Source organism: Emydura macquarii, unplaced genomic scaffold, assembly GCF_026122565.2.
Source record: "Emydura macquarii macquarii isolate MOO-44397 ecotype Brisbane River unplaced genomic scaffold, CSIRO-AGI_Emac_v2 contig_1253, whole genome shotgun sequence".
Taxonomy (NCBI): Eukaryota; Metazoa; Chordata; order Testudines; family Chelidae; genus Emydura; species Emydura macquarii.
Window position 1 is genome coordinate 81,893,214 of NW_027131390.1, and position 21,216 is coordinate 81,914,429.

At 37.5% G+C, this 21,216-nt stretch overlaps 2 protein-coding genes across 8 annotated transcripts in view; one reads left to right on the forward strand and one right to left on the reverse strand.

The window, feature by feature from the left end:
* The window catches only part of CD302 (CD302 molecule), a 30,999-nt gene extending 28,405 nt beyond the window's left edge, over positions 1–2,594 (forward strand). Inside the window, exon 6 of one of the 2 annotated variants that reach the window (XM_067549382.1) lies at positions 1,586–2,594. In XM_067549382.1, coding sequence (XP_067405483.1) covers positions 1,586–1,713 — 128 coding nt within the window. In that variant the 3' untranslated portion in view covers positions 1,714–2,594. Of the gene's footprint in view, positions 1–909 lie in introns of both variants that reach the window. The other variant, XM_067549381.1, reaches the window with a different exon arrangement.
* Positions 2,595–6,141: 3,547 nt separating this feature from the next.
* MARCHF7 (membrane associated ring-CH-type finger 7) overlaps positions 6,142–21,216 on the reverse strand; it is a 32,833-nt gene continuing 17,758 nt past the window's right edge. For 2 of the 6 annotated variants that reach the window (XM_067549384.1, XM_067549388.1), the window contains 7 exons: positions 18,871–19,038; positions 15,054–16,164; positions 14,589–14,758; positions 13,982–14,091; positions 12,192–12,305; positions 10,262–10,310; positions 6,142–7,057 (listed from right to left, as the gene is read on the reverse strand). In XM_067549384.1, the coding sequence (XP_067405485.1) occupies positions 7,002–7,057; positions 10,262–10,310; positions 12,192–12,305; positions 13,982–14,091; positions 14,589–14,758; positions 15,054–16,164; positions 18,871–19,038 (1,778 nt within the window). In that variant the 3' untranslated portion in view covers positions 6,142–7,001. The other 4 variants (XM_067549389.1, XM_067549390.1, XM_067549386.1 and 1 more) reach the window with 3 other exon arrangements.

The following is a 21,216-nucleotide window of genomic DNA, read 5'->3' on the forward strand; positions in this document are numbered from 1 at the left end:
TCCCCTTGTCAGCTGGTCTGTTCGGAGCTTGTGCAGATACTCCCTCCATGGTAGGCTCTGTCTGGTCATCTCTTGGAGCCATTTAAACCCCGAGAAGGCAATAAGGGGAATGAAAAGAAAGAATGATCACCTTTAGGGGTGCAAGAGCTCCATATTTTCTTGTAGACAGCAGCTGTGACATTTAGTGGCAAGTTCAATTCTCATGACTACTGCAGATTCTTTGTTTGTCTAGAAAGGTATAAGATCAGTGGGTGCTGGTTTAATTTTTTTTAATCCCACATTGTACATGAGGAGCAGGTTTTCCCACAGTGAGCACTAACAGCAGCATATTCTGAACTGAATTCCCTGACAACTGCAAATGTACAATTTCTGCAAGAAATCTCCCACTGAGAAATCGGAAAAATACCACAAACTGAGCAGTAACTTGTTCCTTCACTATGTTTGCTCCCCTCTTGGGATTAAATTAATCTATTGGAAAAAGACACAGCTAAAAAATACTTCTGCCAAAGTGAAATTACTTCATTTTAGTAGTGATGTGTAAAGTGTGATGCCTAGAGTAGTTCATCCCTTTTAACCTCAGAATATTTATTTAGTAAAAGAATTCTGAAAAATGAGGCTTAGAAACTGGGATTTGAAAAGAAATCCTAACAGTTGGAATTTTTCAAAGCAATTAAATGATAAAAAAGTCAACTATGAAGACAGATTAGATTACAAGTAAGGAAGAGCTAATGGATTAGGATGTTTGCCAAATAATCCCAATGTTTCCATGTGCTGCCACTGAACAAATAATATGAATGCAATTAACTATAAAATAAACTTGATAACCATACAATTAAATTTTATATAATCTTTAGAATAGATACATAGTGTATGAATGAACATTTACAAGACCATCTTCTTTTGTTTCAGATAAAACTGCTTTGACCACCACCTTGGTCATAATTTTTACCATAGTTGTGACAGTTTCTGCAGCATTAATTTGGTTCCTGTACAAAAGAAATATTTCTTCTGCTTCTGGAGCTTTATGTATAGCACACCATTCTACAACTGAAATGCCATACAGTGATGAAACTATTCTAATAGATGAAGAAAATGAGTATACTGCTTAAAATGTAAAATTATACAATTTTATTTAAATGCCAAAAAGTGACATCTTATCCAGATTTAGGCTTCAGTCCTGTAACCACGTAAGCATGTGCAAACTTTGCTCGTGTAATAATGTGCAAGTTGTTAGGACACAGATAGAGAAGACAGACTGGAAAAAAAGTCAAAGTATTTTCCATTGAGCTGTCAGAGTTCATATTCATAAATTCTCTCCAAATATACATAGTGCACATGGAAATACTTTAGTATATGAGTTGGTCTTCACTAAGAAGAGTCATTCTGAAAAGAGCAAGCATTTAATTATGCCGTAAGTGCTAAGATTTCAAAAATTCTGCAGATTTCCATAACTGAGGTTTGAAATGAATTTGCTTCATCGGTATTCATGACGGGTTTTCATTCCTGTGAATATTTTAGCAGATAAATGTTAGAAAGACTAGCTACTTGTAAATTAATAATATAGAAAGAAAATTTGAATTTGTAGGTGTTTGCACTGGAAACTTAATTCAAAGAAGTTCTTCCAGTCAATACACAGAAATGAGCCACGTGACCTGCATCCAGTCAGCACAGTCTGAACTTCAAACCATTCAGACTCATGAAACAGGTAAATAAAAAAAAAGAGCGATTGCCCAAAATGAGTCATTTCAGACAAAACTGAGCAAGTTTGCAAATAACCTGCAAACAATTTGAAAGAGGAAGGTGCAATTCCTCAAATTATTTGCCCAGTTCAAGTTAGAATTAGAGTCCAATTTTTCAAAAATTCTCTAATTTTGTACTTGTCAATTGTAGCTGCCTGATTAAGGGGTCAAGTCTTGGTCCCAGTTGTGCAATATGGTGCAGGTGAGCAGACCCTTAAAGTTGCATGGAAGTCAGTTGGCCTCTGCACAGGAACAGCGGTCTGCCTCCACTGATCAGGTTTTAGCATCTATCATTTATGCCCACACTAATTTTGATTGCAAAATTAAGGCCCATAATTTCTCTATACCCTGCAATATGTAGTCCTGCTTTTTATTTTAAGGGAAAATTTAATGGGCAAAATGCTTTAACTGTTTGCCAGGAGTTCATCTGGCTAAATTGCAACTGTTTTAATCTATAAAACTAAATTGAAAGATTGCTGTACATGTGTACTCTGTTGCCACAAATTTCCTTTTCTATGCTTCAAAATGTTGCATTTTACCCACTGAGACTACAAAAAGACCAAAACCTTGAGTGAAGATTCTCAAGGGAGGTCCACTTCTGTGTGAAGCAAAGGAATTGGTACTGGAAAATATTTGAGAAGGTAGATTTGATACACACCAAGCAAAAGTCAGTAAATGATGTTAATAGCATAGTAAGGGGAATAGAATGTTTATATGTATATACTGAGAGCTTCCTTTAGAACTTAATGGAATTAAATCTTCATTTCTTGAGCAGAAACTGGATTGGAACTGCAAAGACATGGAGGCCATGTTTTGTATCTATCGAGAATAAAGTCAATGGGAACAGTAAAGAAATGTAGTAGTCTTTTTTTGCAGTCCCTCACCTCCCTAGGTGATCTGAGCTCAGCTTCTATAGCCACTCTCGTACCTCTTCCTTGCCAAATCTTGTTACAAAATCTAAATGGTTCACACATTAGAGCTTCATGCCTATTGCTCCAGCCAGTGCCACCTTCCCTGTAATTCTTTTCCCCCCATAGCCTCCACGATGCTGTTTTGTTGACTCTTTTTTGCTCCATTCTGATTCTCTCCCTATTTTCATTACGCAAGTGATGTTCATGTTGCTCCACCAGACCTTTTGTTGTGCCTCTTGCACTTTCCTCACATGCTGGAGATTCTCTCAAGGGACTTTTGCTGCTCTAATACTTGTCTGCTAAAAGGTGATCAAGATACAAGATAAAACATTTTAAGCATTCCTATGAGTGGCATTACTATGTATGTTGTCTACTGCTGATTGTCTCAAAAATCATTCTCTTGAGCCCTTATTCATTCCTGTAGAGGGGCCAGTGAAAATTGTCAAGGGGACATTCAAATTTGGCCAAGTCTGATCTTTAACAGTACAGCCCCTCTCCCTAGTGTTAAAGATACTACTCATCACAAACAAGCAGTGCACTAATTGAATGGAAGCTCTTCTCTGCGTTTCCAGCACGCATTAGCTACTCCAGTATTCTGGTGATCTAAGGGTATGTACACACTGACGGCTGCAAATTCACTGCCGCTCAATGAATCCGGCAGTCAATTAAATTAAACCACCTCAAAAGGCATAGCGCAGTGGAGACAGTGCAAGTCAGAGAGTCGATGGGCGTTATGCTAGCTACTCTGCGTAGCTTGTGTAACTCCTGTCAACCGCCACCAAATTGCCCAATAAGTGTGTACTAAGCCTAAGTTTACAGTCCTAGTCAAAATGCAAAAAGTTACAGCAAGGTTCAGCAGAGCTTTCATGTTTATGTACAGAAGCTCTGGATCAAATGACACCCCCTCCCCCCTTTTGCAGCATTTTCAGTTGTACAAACTATAGCAAGAAATGAAGGCGCACTCCAGGTCTGCTGATTACTTATGGGGGCTGAGACTAACGTGTCCCTTGTTAGGTGACTTGACAGTTTAGGAGGACTGTATTATGGGTTCATGTTCCTGTGAAACGGTGGCTTTCCACACTGCAAAAACAAAAAAATGGTGTCTTAACTCACGTTATCTAACTAACCCATGTTAAAACAGGAGTAGAGACACAGCAACGCTGCTTTTAACTTCTTAGACACTTGTTAAAGCCTGTAAGTGAGCCTGGGGATAAATTTGCGCTGCTAACTTGAGTTCAAAACTGTGTTTGCACATCTACACTGATATCTTAACCCAAGTTAGCAACTTGGGATGGCTAACCTGAGCTAATTTTTTTTTTTTTTTTTTTTTAAGTATGTAGACACAGCCACAGGCATGAAAGCAGTAATAATACTCATTTATGCAAACTTACGAAGTAAACCTCAGTAGAGGCAGAGTAGTCTGTTCAAACTGAATGCCATGCAAAATGTAAGTATGTGTAAGCCTCAGTGGTAATGGAAGCTATTTTTTAAATTCAGTTAAGCAGGCTTCAAGTAAAGAGAGGGGAAATGGGTACACTTTACTGGGGTCCAGCATGAGAAAAAAAATTCGGGCTAAATTTTGGATGTCTGTGTTTGACTAAACATTATTTATCTCAGTTATGTTTGATTGCAAGATTTACCTGAGCCAATCAGCTGCAGTGTTTGAACAGAAATAACATTCTGAACAGTGAGTTGGCCCTCCAGGACGCCTAGAAGGGTTGAGACATGGAATGGTACCTTCAGGCTGCCTAGAGGGCATTAGTCAGCAGTGTATCATTAATATAAGTGCCATAATTGCAATGTCTGGCTATAAATACAAATCAGGCAGCCAGAAACTTCAGGAGCTTAAAGAAAAGAATCTGAAGGATGCTAATTAATGGTCCAATTTTTCTAGCCAGACAAGGCCTCTCAACAGCCTGGTTCAAGCCATGCACAAACTGGGAAACTGGATAAACAAAAATAGCAACATTAAGGTGATTTCAATATGGAGACTGTGGAAATTGATAAAGAAAAGCAGCCAGATGAATGGTGATTCCAATCTAATGACTACTTGACTATCTTTGGAAGTATTACCACCAGCATGAGCAGACTCTGATTTACAAGAAGCAGAAGAAAGTAGTGTTGCCCTACTTACTGATGCTTGTTTTTTTAAAGATCCAGGATTGTGGCCTAAACACATTAGATTCCATTAGTCAAAAAATTATTCTATTTAGTGTACCATATTCTGAAGAAATGCAGAAGCTAGAAAAGTTAATGCCAAAAGATGTCGATGGTCATAGTTTTCCTGAATTTTTTCTCAGATGTAAGATTCCTACAACAGAGAAAAGATTCTAAGAGACTGGCTTCAAATCTACGTTGCGGAAAGAACTTGAAGTGTTACTACTTATCTTAATGAGATTTACAACAATAAAAAACAACTAATTTTCAGCATAGCGTGCATAGCCTTAAGAAGTTTTTGCATACTGCCAGTGACTGGCAGAAGCTGACAAAAATTTCAGCAAGCTAGCACTCATCAAAAACTGCAGATCTACTCTGATACAGGAATACTTAAGTCATCTTGCTGATTTGTCTACTGAGTTTGAACTCGCAAGAAAAAATAAATTTAGCAGATCACTTGTGATTTTTCAATGAAAAAGGCCAGAGAAAAGTAAGGTTGTGAACTGAGGCCTAATCTGTGTCCTTTTAGAAATAAAATTTATTTTTTTCTTTGATTAATTAGTGTGTCTGTGTGAGATGGGCTGGGAGGCCCATGTTGTGAATTTGTCCTTGGCCCAGCAAAATGTTGCTTAGGCCTAGTAGGGGAATCATGACTGGCCACACCTCCACCATGGCAGGAAATAGTAGAAGCCATGTAGTCACTTAAAACTTGTTTGAACTATATACTGTCAAGAACTGGCCTGTGTTGGTAGTGGGATTCCTAGATAATCCAGTAGGGCGTATTTTATTTCTGATCTCTTACTCCCTGAATTGGCAGAGTCTAGAATACTTATGCATATTACAAATTGAGCTTAAAGAAAGAATTTTACTTGTAATGGTATAGAATAGAGGGACTCTCATTATACTGTCTTATGTATCTGTTTCCTTAAAAAAATTAGTCAGTAATAGTTAGTAGCACACTTTCAGGAATAACTAACACCTCCCCAACTAATCTAATACTTGACAGATATCTGTAACCAAATACAACTGTAAGGAAGATAGGTAGAGCTCTGAACATAGATAATTTTAAGTGTCCTACAGAAAAAGGCTACCTTTTTTCTGTACATCACAATAATGTGTATTCAACCTTATTTCTTCCAAGTTGGTACTCCCAGATTTGACAGTGGCATTAGTTTTTATACTAGTAAATTGTTCCCTTGGTTATACTGAGCATGAAGACAGTATTTATGTTACCAGACTGAAAGGTGAGATGTGTATATTTTGCTGCCATGTTAAATTTAAGAAGACAGCTGTACAGTTACGCAGTGTTTTAAAAAAGGAACAGGCCATAGCAGTTCTATACATTATCTTTATTTATAAAGAAGTGACAACACTAGAAAACACATTGATATAACCAGTGCTTTAACAGTGAATGTGGGATCTAAAAAAGGTTTTTAAACCAAACAGCTCAGTTAAGATTTTAAATCATATCAAGTTGCACTTCTGCCAAGAATGCTGAAATGCAAGAGTTTACAGCTGTAATATTTCCTTAATGGAATATCCACATAATATCAAATATAATCTCAAATTTCCAAATCAGTACATAAAAAAGCCATCAGTAACACTTTAACATTAGAAGACCCTTGCAAGTTCTTATTGCTGTTGAGTTTAACACTCTTCAAATAAAATTTGGAAACTGAACACTGTAGTTTTACAGTACCCATTCATCCTATGTTAACACTGGAAGCAAGTGATTATAAAAAACTACAACATAAGCATTTTTAAAAGGAAAATGTATACTATTTAAGAACATGGGTCCCTCTACCCCAAAACCCACAATTACCATTTAGTGCCAGTAGGAGAAAAACTTGATAGACCAATCCAGCAATCTAACTGACTACAGTAAGAAGTTAATATAAAGGGAGATATGACTTCCTTAAATATTTAAAATCTACTTTTTCAAAACAAGGCATACCGTCCCATTTCAAAGTGGATACAGCGTTGTATATCTAACTCTTGCATACCTTGCTGAATAGTTTTCAGATCACTATTTGTGTTCCAGTATGCAGCAGTAGACTGAGTTCAGCAATGCTTTAAAAACTATAGTAATATTCAATGCGCTTTCTACTAAAGAGAGCAAAAAATAAATGCATGTTGATGGAACTTTCTTGCCAGTTCAGCATCTTTGCAGCACTTCTATTTGGCTCTTGCAGCATTAAGCAGCGTCAAAACTTCTGCCAGCATCACTGTCTTCGGAATCATCCTCCGAAGCTGTTGGAAGAATATAGTACAATCAAAAGCCTTCTTAAAGGTCTGTAAAATGTAGAATTAAAGTGGTTTTTAGTTTAAATGTGAACAGCAGAGGTTTTTGAATGTATAATAGCAAAATTCAGAATTTTCTATCACAAGAATCAGACCATGCAAATGCATGTTAAAATGCAAGATTGCCCCAGTTTGAAATGCAGGCTTTTAGAAAAATTTATCACCAACATTAAATACAGCTTTCACTGGCTAAAAATCCCACACACCTGCACCTGCTTATGCCTGAGCATAAACTGGCCCTTGTTTATGGTGACTAACACCAGTAGCTATAGCAGGGAAACACCATGGAAGTGATAATTATGGGTGTGAAAAAAGTCAAGGGGAACAAGGAGTGTTCAGTTATTTCTAAAATATCTAAAAACATTCAATATCCTAAACAGAGAGAATATTATAGAACATTGAGTTTTTTGAAGCTAAGGCAGCAGTCACTTGTGTGCTCTGAAGTAACAATTTTCCTATTTTTCATAGTCTCGAGTACTAAATACATGCTATAGAAAACTGCATTATAAGTTTATGTAGGGTTGCATGGATGGGGAGCAGAGAAGAATGTACATTTTCAAACTGTGAAAAAAATAGTAATGTACATCTATTGTGATATGGTGAAGGCAGAAGGCAGTAGAAGAGTGGTCCTATTTGTGACCCGGGAAGTATGTGAGCCCCAGAATGCTCCGGACCTTGTTCCCTGCTGACTAACTCAGAGCCACTGGGGGGCAATGAGGAGCAGCTGAGGCTGATTAAGGTTCAGCCAGGTGCTCCATAAAAGGGCTCTGCCCCAAACACACAAGCTGGAGGAAGTAGGAGTGCTGTTGTGTCGTGATAAGAGTACTAAGTTGTGCAGAGGAGCAGACTGGAGAGCAGAGCTCTGGGGTGGAACAGTGAGGAGGAAGGTACCGGCTCAAGAGGCCAGAAAGACTGAAGGAGGGGGAAAATTAGCCCAGGGGAAGAGTGTGCCGTCTGGAAAGCAGTACCAGCAGCACGTAGCTGCTTCTCATAGGGCCCCTGGGCTGGGACCCGGAGGAGCGGGTGGGCCCAGGTCCCTACCCCCTCCCCTGGGAAGACGGGGTGACGGGCAACTTCCTGGCCCACTACAAGCAGGAAGGTGCGAGACCCACTGGAGGGAAGCCGGCCATCAGCCACACTATGCAACATAGATGTCGTCCTGAAGTGCCCTAGGATGTGTGTGTACATACAGGATCTCTTCATCCACCACAGAAATGCAACCCACCTTTTGGGTGAGCAATGCAGTTGTATCATTATTTTTCCTTTACTGTCTAGTGCTCTAAACTGATGTGTTAAGACATGCTTGCTGAAATGGTTTTTTGTTTTTTTTAAATACAGAAGTGGGAGATAATTTTCCATGCAGAGGGTTCTAAGCTATCAGTGTAAGTACTTTCGAACCATCATGGATAAACCTATTTGCAGTCAGGAACAACTAGTTCATGAATAGTTGGCATATAAAGGAGCCTTGGCAGAATTCAATTTTTATTTTAATAAATTCAATGGTTAACATCGCTATTTATTTTTAACCTTCCCCTCCCCGATTTTATCAATTTTAATAAATGTTCACAGCAGGCCTATCTATAGACTATTCCCTGCACAGTTGGTGATACTGGATCCCTGTAAGCAGAGGGTGCAGGGAAGGCAGTGGTCCTGGTAGGACTGAGAAGAGATTTCTGGCCAGGACTACAAGAAGACAAGCCTCCCATAGCAGGGAAGGCCCCTCCACCCTCCCAGCCAATGAATTGAGTACAGTCATTACCATGGGGCTGCAAAGGGTTTTCTGCACAGCTAGGATATCAAATCCTTGTGGGTGCAAGGTGTGGGGAAAGCTGCGCTCAGACTGCTATTATTAATGGATTTTTTTTTATTGGTTTCTGTGTCAAGTGAAATCAACATTTACTGATGATTGATTACCAATTTAAATCTAATTGTCACAAGCCCAAATATAAGTTAAAAGGGCAGCCTGGACTTGAGTCTCCTCTTCCCCTCAAAAACTGAACTGTATTTTATAAAGACTGTTGTGAAAGCGAGCATATTTAATGTCAAATTCTCTGCAGATCAAATTCAAGGAAAAACAAGGCTCATTCCAGTATTCATTTGTACTATAAAAGGAACACAACTACCTAAATGAGGAATAAGTTATTTTATAAAAAACTCTGGTCGATCTTTGTTTTAGAAAAATATTAGCTAGCTAACAACTAGAACATTACCATATGACTTTAAACATTCAGGCTCATATAACTAAATCAGAATTTGTTTCTTGCAGCAAAAGCAAAGAACTATCCCTAAAGTATTCTGAACATCATCTCATGAATGGAAACAATCATTCAGGGCCTATGACGTATATTCCATTTTTATGTAAAATGTCATCCATACACAGAGGTTGACAAATCAAAGTAGTCATCAATATCCTTCCATACACGTAGCAACAAGCAAAGACAACATTTAGATCCATGCAAGTTTAAGCACTAGGTTATGCGGGCTTCTGCCAGTGCAGTACAGGGCACAGAACCTAGGTAGTGAAGAGTTTAACCAGCTGCTATGTTGTCATTCTGCAAGAGGTCTTGCAACTGGCCAGTGTGTATTCCAAAAGCAGGTGCTGACAAGCAAAGAGGCATAGTCAAAATGGCTAGGTGTGGTGGTGGGGAGGGGAGGGGAGGGGAAGGAAGGATGTGCATCACCCGAGCAGTCACAATTGCAATTTAAAGCTGCACTCCCCAATAAAACCCACATGAAAGGATGACAGTCTACAAGTCACCACCATGTATTACGTGACCACAAACTACAGTTTGGGAACTAATTACTCCAATAAATGAAGACATGTTAATCTGAATAATTAAAGAATCCTGGTACTGTTATGTACAGGCTTTAATTACAGGGGATAGTCCACTGGTCTCAAAAAATAAATCTTACTCCCCAACAGACTATAAACATTTAGAAAAGCTAATTTGAGCCCTTAATCTAGATGCCAATGCACCCCCAATGCCTTCCAGAGTTACATGATAAAATAGCCACGGCTATGTAGATTCACAAGCCAGCTTCTGCACTAACATTTGGTAATATAGCAAAAAGGATGATTTTCAGTTTAGTTTCCCTATGTTGGTTTAATCTGAAGTGAAACTAAACAAATCAGGGAAGGGAAAAGCCACCTACTTTCAATATCTTCCATATGTGCCTGAAGAGTTCTTGCAAGATTAATAAACTAGAAACAAGGCAGAGAGAAAGTAATTTAAATGTTGCAAAATAACATGCAGAAACTTGCAACAAGTTAGCACAGAAGTTTGCTTTATTCTTTAAAAACAAACAAACAAAAATTAAAAAACCCCATGTTTTATGCTCTTACCCCAAAACCATTCCCAAGGTCAGTTACCCTAAGCCCTTATCAACATACACCATCAGTACATAGTTTAAGTTGTTTAAAAAAAGACAGTATCAGACTATTGTGTAATACCAATTGGAATCTTGAATCTTCACTGTGTCAGAAAGGATTCTGACAGTGAAGTCAATGGTGTCATCTTCATGCTCTATATTCTGCAAAACATGTCTAGTTTAACAGCCAAATATACATCAATCAGTTGTGTAAATGGGAAAACAAAACAAACAAACAAACAAAAAATTTGGTTCCTAATGTTAGAAAATGTAATTTGATATCAATATTACAAAATGTAACTTGGTATATAAATTGATCTAAGGAGTAATGACTTCATTGCTTGAACTCGTTTCATCTATATTAATCTGAACATAGTGGCATTTTATGAGCAACTAGAACCCACTTGACTGGATGATGGTCAGAGAATTTACACTGAGGAATCTATCCAGACTATAGTAAATAGTAAACAGAAGGCTTAAAAATAAGATAAAATAAGCCAATTACAACCTGAATGCTTGATACTAAAAAGATTAGGTCAGAGATTTTCAAAGTTCTGAGGGAGTTGGGTGTCCAGTTTCCCATTAGCTTTCATGAAAATGGGGCATACATTCCATTGCATTGCTGAAAATCTTAATCTAGATTTTTAGCAATTAAAATGTATTAATTATTACAGAGAGCTGCCTTCAGAACCACATTCAAAACACCATAAGTTGAAGTGGTAAGAATGTACACTATACATGAAGCTCTATAAATGTACATGATCCCATGCAGTAGGAGATCCAACACGTTCACTACCCCAAATGTTTAAGAGTAGGCATACTATCTGATATAAAACAAAACAGACATGGCAACGTGTTCATAATTTGAAGGTTTCATGGAATAAGTTCACACTTTATACAGTTTTGTTTCTTTACCAGGTTGCTGCATTAGACTCTGGTCAAAGAAAGAATTTTGGACGATACTGAATTACTAATACATTGTTTATCATATTCATAAATATAAGATAGTTTAAGGACAAAGATCCAATCATATGACTAGTAAGAGTTTCCTCTAGTTAATTCTTGAATTGCAGTCTAAATTGACAAGCTACCATGTAAAACAGAAGAGCAAACTAAAGGCCCAATGCTGCAAATAGGTGTTTACAGATCCAGGCCCTAGTACTATAATAAAGGGATACTGGCATATTAGCGTAGTATAATGTCTTTAAGACTGGCCGAGAACATCTGTGATTTTGATATTTGAAATTGTACATCTTGTACAACTAGACATTTTGTAATCAGATTTTTTCCAGTTAAGATTCTGCTCCTCTAAAACTTCTGTGAAATTACATTTTGATTTATGGAACACAAATCTGTTTTCCTTATCATAGCAGACCCTGAAAATAGTTACTGTCCTGTTTATTTTAACCACTAATAGTCTTGCCAGCAAAATGCATTTTTATTTCAATATGGAATAATGTAATTCCCTCAAAGACAGGAACTATCATAATTTTATCATTATTACTTGTTCTATAGTAACACCTAGAAGCCTCAATTAAAATCAGGGCCTCATTATGCTAGATTGTACAACCACATTTTAGAAGTTACAAAATGAAGTACACAGGAAATGAGCTGCAAGCATAAATCTATGAGCATAGCAAGGTAACAGATCACCAAATAGCAACATGGATGTTTACACAAGCAATGCCACCCACAAAATGAGACAATTACTCACCCTGACACGTGTGCTGGCCTCACTTGCAGTTCCCAGCATATCAGAAAAACGTTGTTCACACAAGTGTAACAACACTACAAGGTAGAGACCAGAGCTGATAAATTCATAGTCTGCCTTGAAGGGGATCAGAGAAAAATTCAACAATCAAACATTTTTATATAAGCAATTTGAAAAACAGATCAGTGCCAAGTTTCAATGGTAGTATGTTGAGGGAAGATAACAGATGCAGGGGCTTTAAAATATCTCCTACTACATTTCTGATCTTAGTGCTCCAAGTAATTATGAAATCATAACTAAAAACTGTCTTTTAGGCCTGATCGTAAGATTCTCATTCATGTAAATGGATTTTACTCACACAAGTACTTCCATTGAAGTCAGTGGGACTAGTTCATGAGCAAAGATTTGAGGGCCAGGGATTTTTATGGAAAAAAGCTAACTTTCAATAGTTAGTGATTAATGGCAGAGAAAATAAAGTTTCAAAGTAGAGTAAAACAAAAGAACTTGAATGACTAGTGTAGAAATTACTGGACCAACTTCTGTTGGTGAGAAAGAGAAGCTTTCAAGCTCAAAAGCTTGTTTCTCACCAACATAAGTTGGTCCAATAAAAGATATTGCCTCTCCCACCTTGTCTCTCTAATGTCCTGGGACTGACAAGGCTACAACTACACTATATACAATAGTGTAGCAAAGATATTTAAAAAGTCAGTTCCTCAGGGACAGATTGCAAATCTTTTACTCCCATCGGAGAGCAATTACTCACAGGTGCTGTCCCATTGATTTCAATGGAACTAGTCCTATGAGTATACACTCACCGATGCAAGTGATGGATTCATGATCTGGCCCCAAGTTATTGGATTCTTATAGTTAGCTAAAAGATGAATTGTGGGGTTTTTTTCCCCCTCTTGGACACCCACATACATGTCTGATTCAGAGTACACATAACCCACACCCCAGCTCTCAAATTCCTTGTTATCCAAAAACTGGGTCATGTCCTCATTTAACAATTATATTGACATTTCCAGATTATCTGAAACTTTGTGTTATTCACATAACTGAGGTTATACTATATTCACAGATAAAGTACCAAGCTAAAAGTGTAGGAGAATCCTCTGAACAAAGCTTTGTACTTTTTTAATAGCCATCAGTCTGATACCTACATATCTATTGGTAGAAAAATACACTATATGCACTCCCAAAGTTTTAGAAACAACTACAAGAAGAAGACTGTGTTCCATTTTAGGTATGCTAATGAGTAGTGAGTGAGTGACTATTTTAGGGCCTCATTTTTGTTTTTGTCTAGGTGGAGCAAGCAGCCGCGTAGTAAATTTTAGGGGAAGATTTTTCAGTCTGTCAATCTAATGAGAAGAGATTGTGGAGTTGTAAGAGTTTGTATCAAGCCTGCAATGCAGACGTTTAAGTATGCATATCTACAGTTACTCACAAAGCTAGACTACAACTTTGAATCCACATGGAATTTGATCCTAGCTTCATATAATTTTATTTCAGAGACACCAAGCAGAGGAACTACTAAAACAGACAAAACTACAAGGTGGAGAGAGATTACACGAACTCTACACCCCCTAGGGACTATGTCAGGGGAATCTGCAGCCAATTCTCATTTCTTTTAGTCCACTTAGACAGAGAAGAGACTATTGCCCAAATATATGTATATTATGTACATGATATCTCACCAATTTTTCTAAAAAAAAAAAAAACACCCAAAAAACCAAAACAAAACTGTACTTCCAGCACTAGACTGACACTTACCAAATTAGGCAAAATATACTAACTTGTTCATTTGCATGTGCCCTATAGAGTTCATGAATATCAAAATCCTCAAGATTAAGATGCAACTTCTCTTTACACAGCTCACAGGTAGTTACTGCTTCCAATGAAGAACCTGATGGAAACAAAACAAGAAAGTCAAATCATATATTCAGACGTTATGGTCTAGGTGATTGAGACTCTTAATTTTATTTTACATAGCAAGATTAGGCAAAAAGGAAGTATGACAGCAATAGTACTAAAGTCACTGTAGTGAACATCTGTTAGCGAGTTAAGTTCTAATAGACTTATTTCTTTTATCAAAGTTAACTTGTTTTATATCTTGTATTCTTTTTATGACAGCTCAGCAAAACCCAAGCAATCTTTAAACAATTTTAATCTCATTGCCATCCACATAGATATGCCAATACCTAAAAACAGCATAAAACTGTATTAAAGTGCTGAGGTTTTTTAATGAACAGACACTTTTTGGACTAAAAGCTCTAAAAGATTCCCATTTTCCCATTTTCTGAAGTATTTCTTAAATTTTCACTTTCACATGCTCAGCAGCTAAACAATTAGTTTAAAACTCTAATGCTATTCTGAATAATGTTCTAAAAATGTCTACCTTACCAGAGTTAATCTTGGACTGCAGCCATTTTTTCATACATTCCTGGTGAACATATTGCAGACTTCCAGTGCATTTGCATGGTTCTATTAAGAGGTTGGTAGAAGATGCAGATGACATCTGGCAGATTCTACATAAGTCACCTTCCTCCTCTTCAGTGTCCTCTAACAGGAGGCTGATTAGGAAGAAAGCAATAGGAAGAAAGCAATTTTATCAAATAGATGTGAAAGCTACATATATAGCAATTTTCCAGTCTATAAGCCCTTTGACAAATAGTTCTCAAACCTGAAAAAGGAGTTCAAAACAAGTTTGTCTGAAGATAATAGTGACATTGTAGGTGGCACAGAACTGAGCTGCAACTCTCTCAAGATAAGAGGCCCCTTTAAATAACTTTAAAGCAAAATGGTCTCATTAAGTCCATTAACCCATTCAGTTATGTTTTATTGATTGGGAATATCATATTGATTTACCTCTCTTTAATTTTCTGGAGTCTTTCAGGATCTCTTGAAGGTAATATTTTAGACTTATCACTTTCTTCTCCATCAGGTTGATTCCAACCAGAGGGAATAATATCTACCGTTATCATAACGTTGTCAGATAGGCTGTTCCCTAATGCTGGGGGCATTGCAAACCGGAATAAAGAACCAGGAAGAATTCCGGATATTCCAGAATTTCTTCTACTATGAGTTGAATCTGGTGTGGAAGCAGTAACTGTAGCACTGCTAGATACTGCAGGTGTTGGTGGTCTATTGGCAGCAGCCCCATGGGAGCTGCTCTGTGCTTCAAGAAGAGTCTCTTCACTAGATTCTCTTCTCCTAAAAAGGTGTAGTGATCTAGCAGATGTGTCAGAGGTAGAGGTTCTTGCAGATTCATCTCTTCCTTCTCGCCTTCTTCTGGAGAACAGAGGTGTACATCTATTTCTTAGAGATGATGATAACCAGGATCCTGTATTTCTACTTTCAGACTCTTGTCTGTAACTTTCAACATCTGAATCAGAGCTATGATTCTGTGAAACACCTGATAAACCCCATCTTCGTCTAAGAAAGCTAAATCCCTGAGAAGCTTCAGGTGTCTGATTGCCTGGAACTTCAGGACGTGCACTTGCATTAGTGCTAGATTGAGTAGAAGTTTGAACTCTTGGGACAACACATGAATCTTCAGAATCTGATGATCTTGTATTTAATGAGTCTTGGCTAGACCTTCGTGAGAAAAATGTAGATGACATACTAGAGGCTAAACGAGACAGTAATTGTCTAGTTGTACGCCTTCCTTCAGTATCTGCTGGAGGCTCACTGAGTGACCTCTGAGACACAACTCTTTCAGTACTGCTTGTGGAAGGAGTTTCATCTCTAATGGCAATGTGGGTAAACTCTGGCTGTATATTCCTTTGGGAAGATTCCATTTCCCTTGCAGAATAGTTAGATCTTGAAGAGCTCCTGGTGGAGTCTCTGGAGAAGAAAGATGACTCATGTTCAGAAGGCAACTGGCGGTTCATGGATGTATTCAGCCTCAAAGTGCTCAATGAATTATCTTTTGGTCTTGCTCCCTGTGCATATGAAGAGGCAGGTCTGTCTTGAAGATCTACCAGGAACAATTGGAGAGAGACAAAATGTACAGACATTTAAACATTATCCAACTGAATTACAATGAGTCTAGGGTTATATTGTACTCACTTTTAAAGACTTTAAAGGTTGGCAAGTTGGCTGTAGACAGTCTAAATGGAATATTGTTCTCTTAGTGAACAGGGTTACATTATTAAAATTCCAGATAAACTGAAACCAGTTCATTAAGTCAATAGCAGATGCACACACCGCACAATCTTTATATTATATATTTTTTTCAAACTATCATATTATGATGCAGCTTTCCTTGTATAGAATGATCAAATTAATAAACATTAATTTAATATCTAATATCTATCAAAATGTAACAGTCATTAAAATGTCTAGAATGCAAAATTTTTAGATAAAGCATCTTTCCCCTTCTCCTAAAATAAAGGCATTCTGATATAGTTACTTTACTATTCCAGGTACAGTATTAAAAAAGTTAGTTTAACAGCTTTGTAGAATGCTTAATCCCAACTACACCTGAAAACAATAGATACAATTTATAACATAAGCTGTAGTTTCAAAAAACTATTCAAAAGGTTATGTGGCCTCTACTGACTCAGTTTAGTAGAGATCTTAAAATGTACTACAACTTCAATATGAATATGATAATTAGATGCAGTGAAAAGAGAGATCATCTTGTTTTAATTAAGTGCTCAAATAACTCAAATATTGTAAAAAAAAATTACAATTTCAATATTTCCCCTGTAAAAAAAACAAACAGTTATACTAAGATTAATTGTTACTCAGCAGTGCATTACTAACACTAGCTTTCATTAAAAAACTCTGACACTTTAGAATCTATCACACTGTTCAATGGCTCAACCAACCATCCAATTGGCTCAGACAGGGTCATATGACTAATCATTTAGCATTATTGCTCTCAGTTGCTCAGTTTGCTATCCAGATGTCAATTGGTTTAATACAGTCATCTGAACCAGCCAGCCAATTAGAATGTTATTCTTGAACCCTCTAATTTGTAGCCCTTTTTTGTGTGTGTTTTATTATCCATCTGCTGCATCTGTGGATGCTTTAGAACCTGCAGCTTGTTTTCAGGGTGCAGCCACCATATGGATTTAACTCCCAGGGCAACTTCTTTGATATTACAGCAGTTGAACCTGGGTTCCTGTCTTATGTCTGAGCCCCAAAAGACCAGCTGCTGTAGCAGAAGAAAGTCTCCTTCCTTAGGGAAAAAGGTTGGGAGAAAAGTAATCTTTTTAAAAAGGAAAAAGCAGGAACAGCTAAGCAACCAGGTAAGGAGAGAAACTGCTTTGTTTCCTTGTTTTTTAAAAACTGAATACTATAACTGGAGTCAAATGTTTCCCTGTATATTCTAGCGTTATAATCCACTGCATCATTAGCATACTTGAACTCCAGTCATACACAGGCCCTGAAACTGGAAGGAGAACTGAACAGGCAGAGTCCAATTGAAGAAAATAGCTCTGCACAGGTGAACGAATCCTTCTGAATGGCTCTCCTTGAGCAACTGAGGCTATAACAAGCTTTCTACATTATTTAAATGCTAGGCTACCACTAGCAGGGAGGTAGACATACTTTCCTTAGGCACTGAGGCACCCCAATCTTGCATTGTGATCTGTATGGTCAGGAAGCCCCACTGACTTGAATGGATCTCTGTGCAGAGGTGCAGCAGACTGATCAACCAGATCACAATGCAGAATCAGGGCTTACATTTTCCCTTTTCCCTTTATTTTCCCATACCCATGAGACTGGGGACCCTGCAGAGTTTTGTATTAAAGCACCTGTGAACTGGGTGAGATAAGGATAAGCAAGGAGCCTTCCTTGGATAGGTAGGGCAGCTCTACAAGGCGACAACTTAAATAGGAAGAAGGTATGAAAGGCAGACCAGAAACCCTGACATGAGGATTATGTGGTCTGTTAAATACTCACTAGTTAATACTCAAGTACAAAGATTGCTTTGAACCCCAAAAATGTATTAGTCTTTGTTATGTTTTTTATGAAGCCCTCTGCCGTTATAAGTAAGTCTTTCAGTGTGGTTAGGTATGCACTCCACTCTCCAACAGCTACTCACTTGTAATTATAGCTCTGCATTTGTTTTCTGTACACATTCTATTCTTGCAAAGGTGCACGGTAGAAATTTCTTGGCAGGTAAATGGGCTACATGTGTGAGATTTGAGCTGATCCACTCTCGGGCAAGAGACCAATTGGGAAAGAGGGACAGAGCATATATATATCTATTAATTAAATAACCTAGTTTATACCTACTTTCCATCCACCAATGAACACTCAAGAAGTTAAACAAATCTGTCATTGGAAAACAGGCTGAGAAGTTGAGGGAGCAGAGAGACTTGCTGAAAATTCACATCAAGGCAATATAATGTTTGACTTAACACAAAGCTTAGTTCAACAAATCCCTGCCACTTGATGTATATTGCCACTGTATCTACCCCTAAATGCGTAGGAGTCATTTTCAAACCAGGATCTAGCCAAAGATAACTGTTCAGCAGTTAAATTGGAGAGTAAGTTCAACTCTTATCCACGTTTGGCCAATTGAGTTAAGAGGACCAACAGGCTATAAAAAATTAATTTAAGTAGATTTGTTAGATTTTACATGTGACATACGAAACATTAAAGGAATAACAAACAAAAAGTTAAACACATGACCTATGCATTTGCAAAATTTCAGCTGCATAATACATACATGCTGAAGATGTAAAGTCACCATTCCTGTGACTATAATCCACAAGACTACTAACAGATGGATCTGTTCTCCTTTCTAGCTCTCTCCTCTCTCTCACTAGCTCAGTTCCCAGTGAACTGAGTACCACTGATGAAGATCTAGGAACTTGATTATACCTCCATGAGGAATCTAAAAACAAGAGAACTCTGTATAAATCCTACTGTTTAGAGATTGCAGTATCACAAAAATATCAATACTAGTTTTACTCAAATATCTGACTTGCAATATATTACAATAGAATTCCAGTGATGCTCAGTGAGTTTCCAGTTCAAAGGGGCTTCTTAAAACTTGTTTTCCCAGGACAGCATATTCCACGGTTATTCTCGGCCCATGAACAGTTTTTTTTAAAAAAAATTCAACTGCTCTTGCTCACAATACAAGAAGAATTCAGTTTTTTGTTTTCAAATGGCAAGTGGTTTTTTTTTGTTTTTGTTTCTTTTTGGTAACCATTCCAGTACCTCTAAGCAGGAGATAGATATTTCAGATTTGGTAAGAACATAAATGTGCTCTTCAGTGATTCTGTTAAAAATTGGTTATACTATCTTTAAATGAAATACAATTTAATAACACACATTACTTCAGTCTGAGGACCAGCCAAATTCAAAAAAAGCAAGGATCCAGGAAAAGATTCCTTAGACATTTAATGTTGCTTTGTTATAAGTAGCTATTTCAGTAAATACACCGAATATTGGAGCATCACCACAGTACAAAAGGAGCCTTGCCTTCTGAATTTTATGTTTTATGGTGCCAGTTTGGGGTTTTCAAATGAAGGCACCAGCTCATTCATCTGAAAGCAAGTCAGCGTAGTAGTAATCTCAATCCTGCGACAAAACGTCAGATTACAATGGAAGTTTCTATGCGTAAAGGGTTTAAGATCTGGCTTTAAGTAACATCAGAATCTATAATCACTTAATGGTCAGTGATGCCATAAGTTGTACTAAATACACAACGTAATATCAAAGTGGACGTGGGGAGAAAGGTAGTGGAATCTAATAATTTGTTAAAATGCCAGTGTTATTCTCTGATTCTGAAGAGTGTTTAGCTGAACATAAGATAACATATACAGATCAGTATTTGCAAAGAAGAAAGTTTTAACACAACACGTTATGTTTAACACTGGATTTTTCTTAAATTTAAGCTTATAACAACCCTACCCAGACATACAATTCTAAAATACTGGAAAGTATGGCAAAACAACCAAAGTACTGTGAGCAAATTTAACTCTGCCCCATTACTCTATAATATCCTAGCCTAGCCTAAGGTAAGTGTGATACATCAAACCTCTGATACCTTGGTGGTTTAACCAGGACCCCTGGTTTCTATGGCCTTCTTAAAATCCATGCTATATCTTCTCACTTGTGCCTGGGGCCTTCTTAAAATCCATACTATAGCTTCTCACTTGTGGCTGAAGCCACCTTAAATCACATTCATCTTGGATTACACAGATTAAGTTGTATAACCTTGCATGTAGGCAGAATATAATATTTCTATAGCGCTGGGAACCAAACCACTGAAGACAGCAAAAGGGAATATACATGATTTTAAAATGAATCTCTGACATGAGGGAAGTACATTGGGAAGATAAGATAAACCACATTTCAAATTAGCCTTTATATGAAGAGTAAGAGGAGGACTCTTAGTATTGCAGTTGTCTCAACATACAGTGAATAGAAGAATCAATGGCATAGGTGTACTATTATGATTTGAGGGTAAGCTTATTAATCTCTAGTAGGATACTGTGTAGCATGCAATTCATAATCAGTTCTGAAGAGGATATGTAAACACTTTGAGTAGTGTGAGGATAGGGTTACAAGAGCACACTTGGTTGAGGTATTTTCATAACTTTCCAATTATTTTAAAAAAAAATTTACTCAACTTTAGTTTCCTAGCTTCTACACTTAAATTGAGTATTAAATTCTATGCCCATTCCATGGGCACACATTCTAGATATGAATTTACAACCATAATTCCAGCATTAAGAATTCTCTCTCTCAAGAGTCTAAAATCCTACCACTGATAACTAATATTGGTTTGAAAGCTCTGTTGTCCAGTGAAGAGATGGCTACCTTTAGCCCATGCTAAAAAAGATGACTGCTGCTAGCACCACCCCTACCCATAGTACTTTGGCCAGCTGGGGTCCTCAGGGCTGTATGAAAAGCAGAGCTAGGATACAGGGAAGAATTTGCTCCTACATGCCCTGCTGCTCTCTGATACCTGTTAAATTTGATTAAGTTTAGTGCCAAACTGCATCAGTAAACAACTGCAGACTTTCTTCCTTAGGAATCTGACATTTGGTTATCTTTTAGT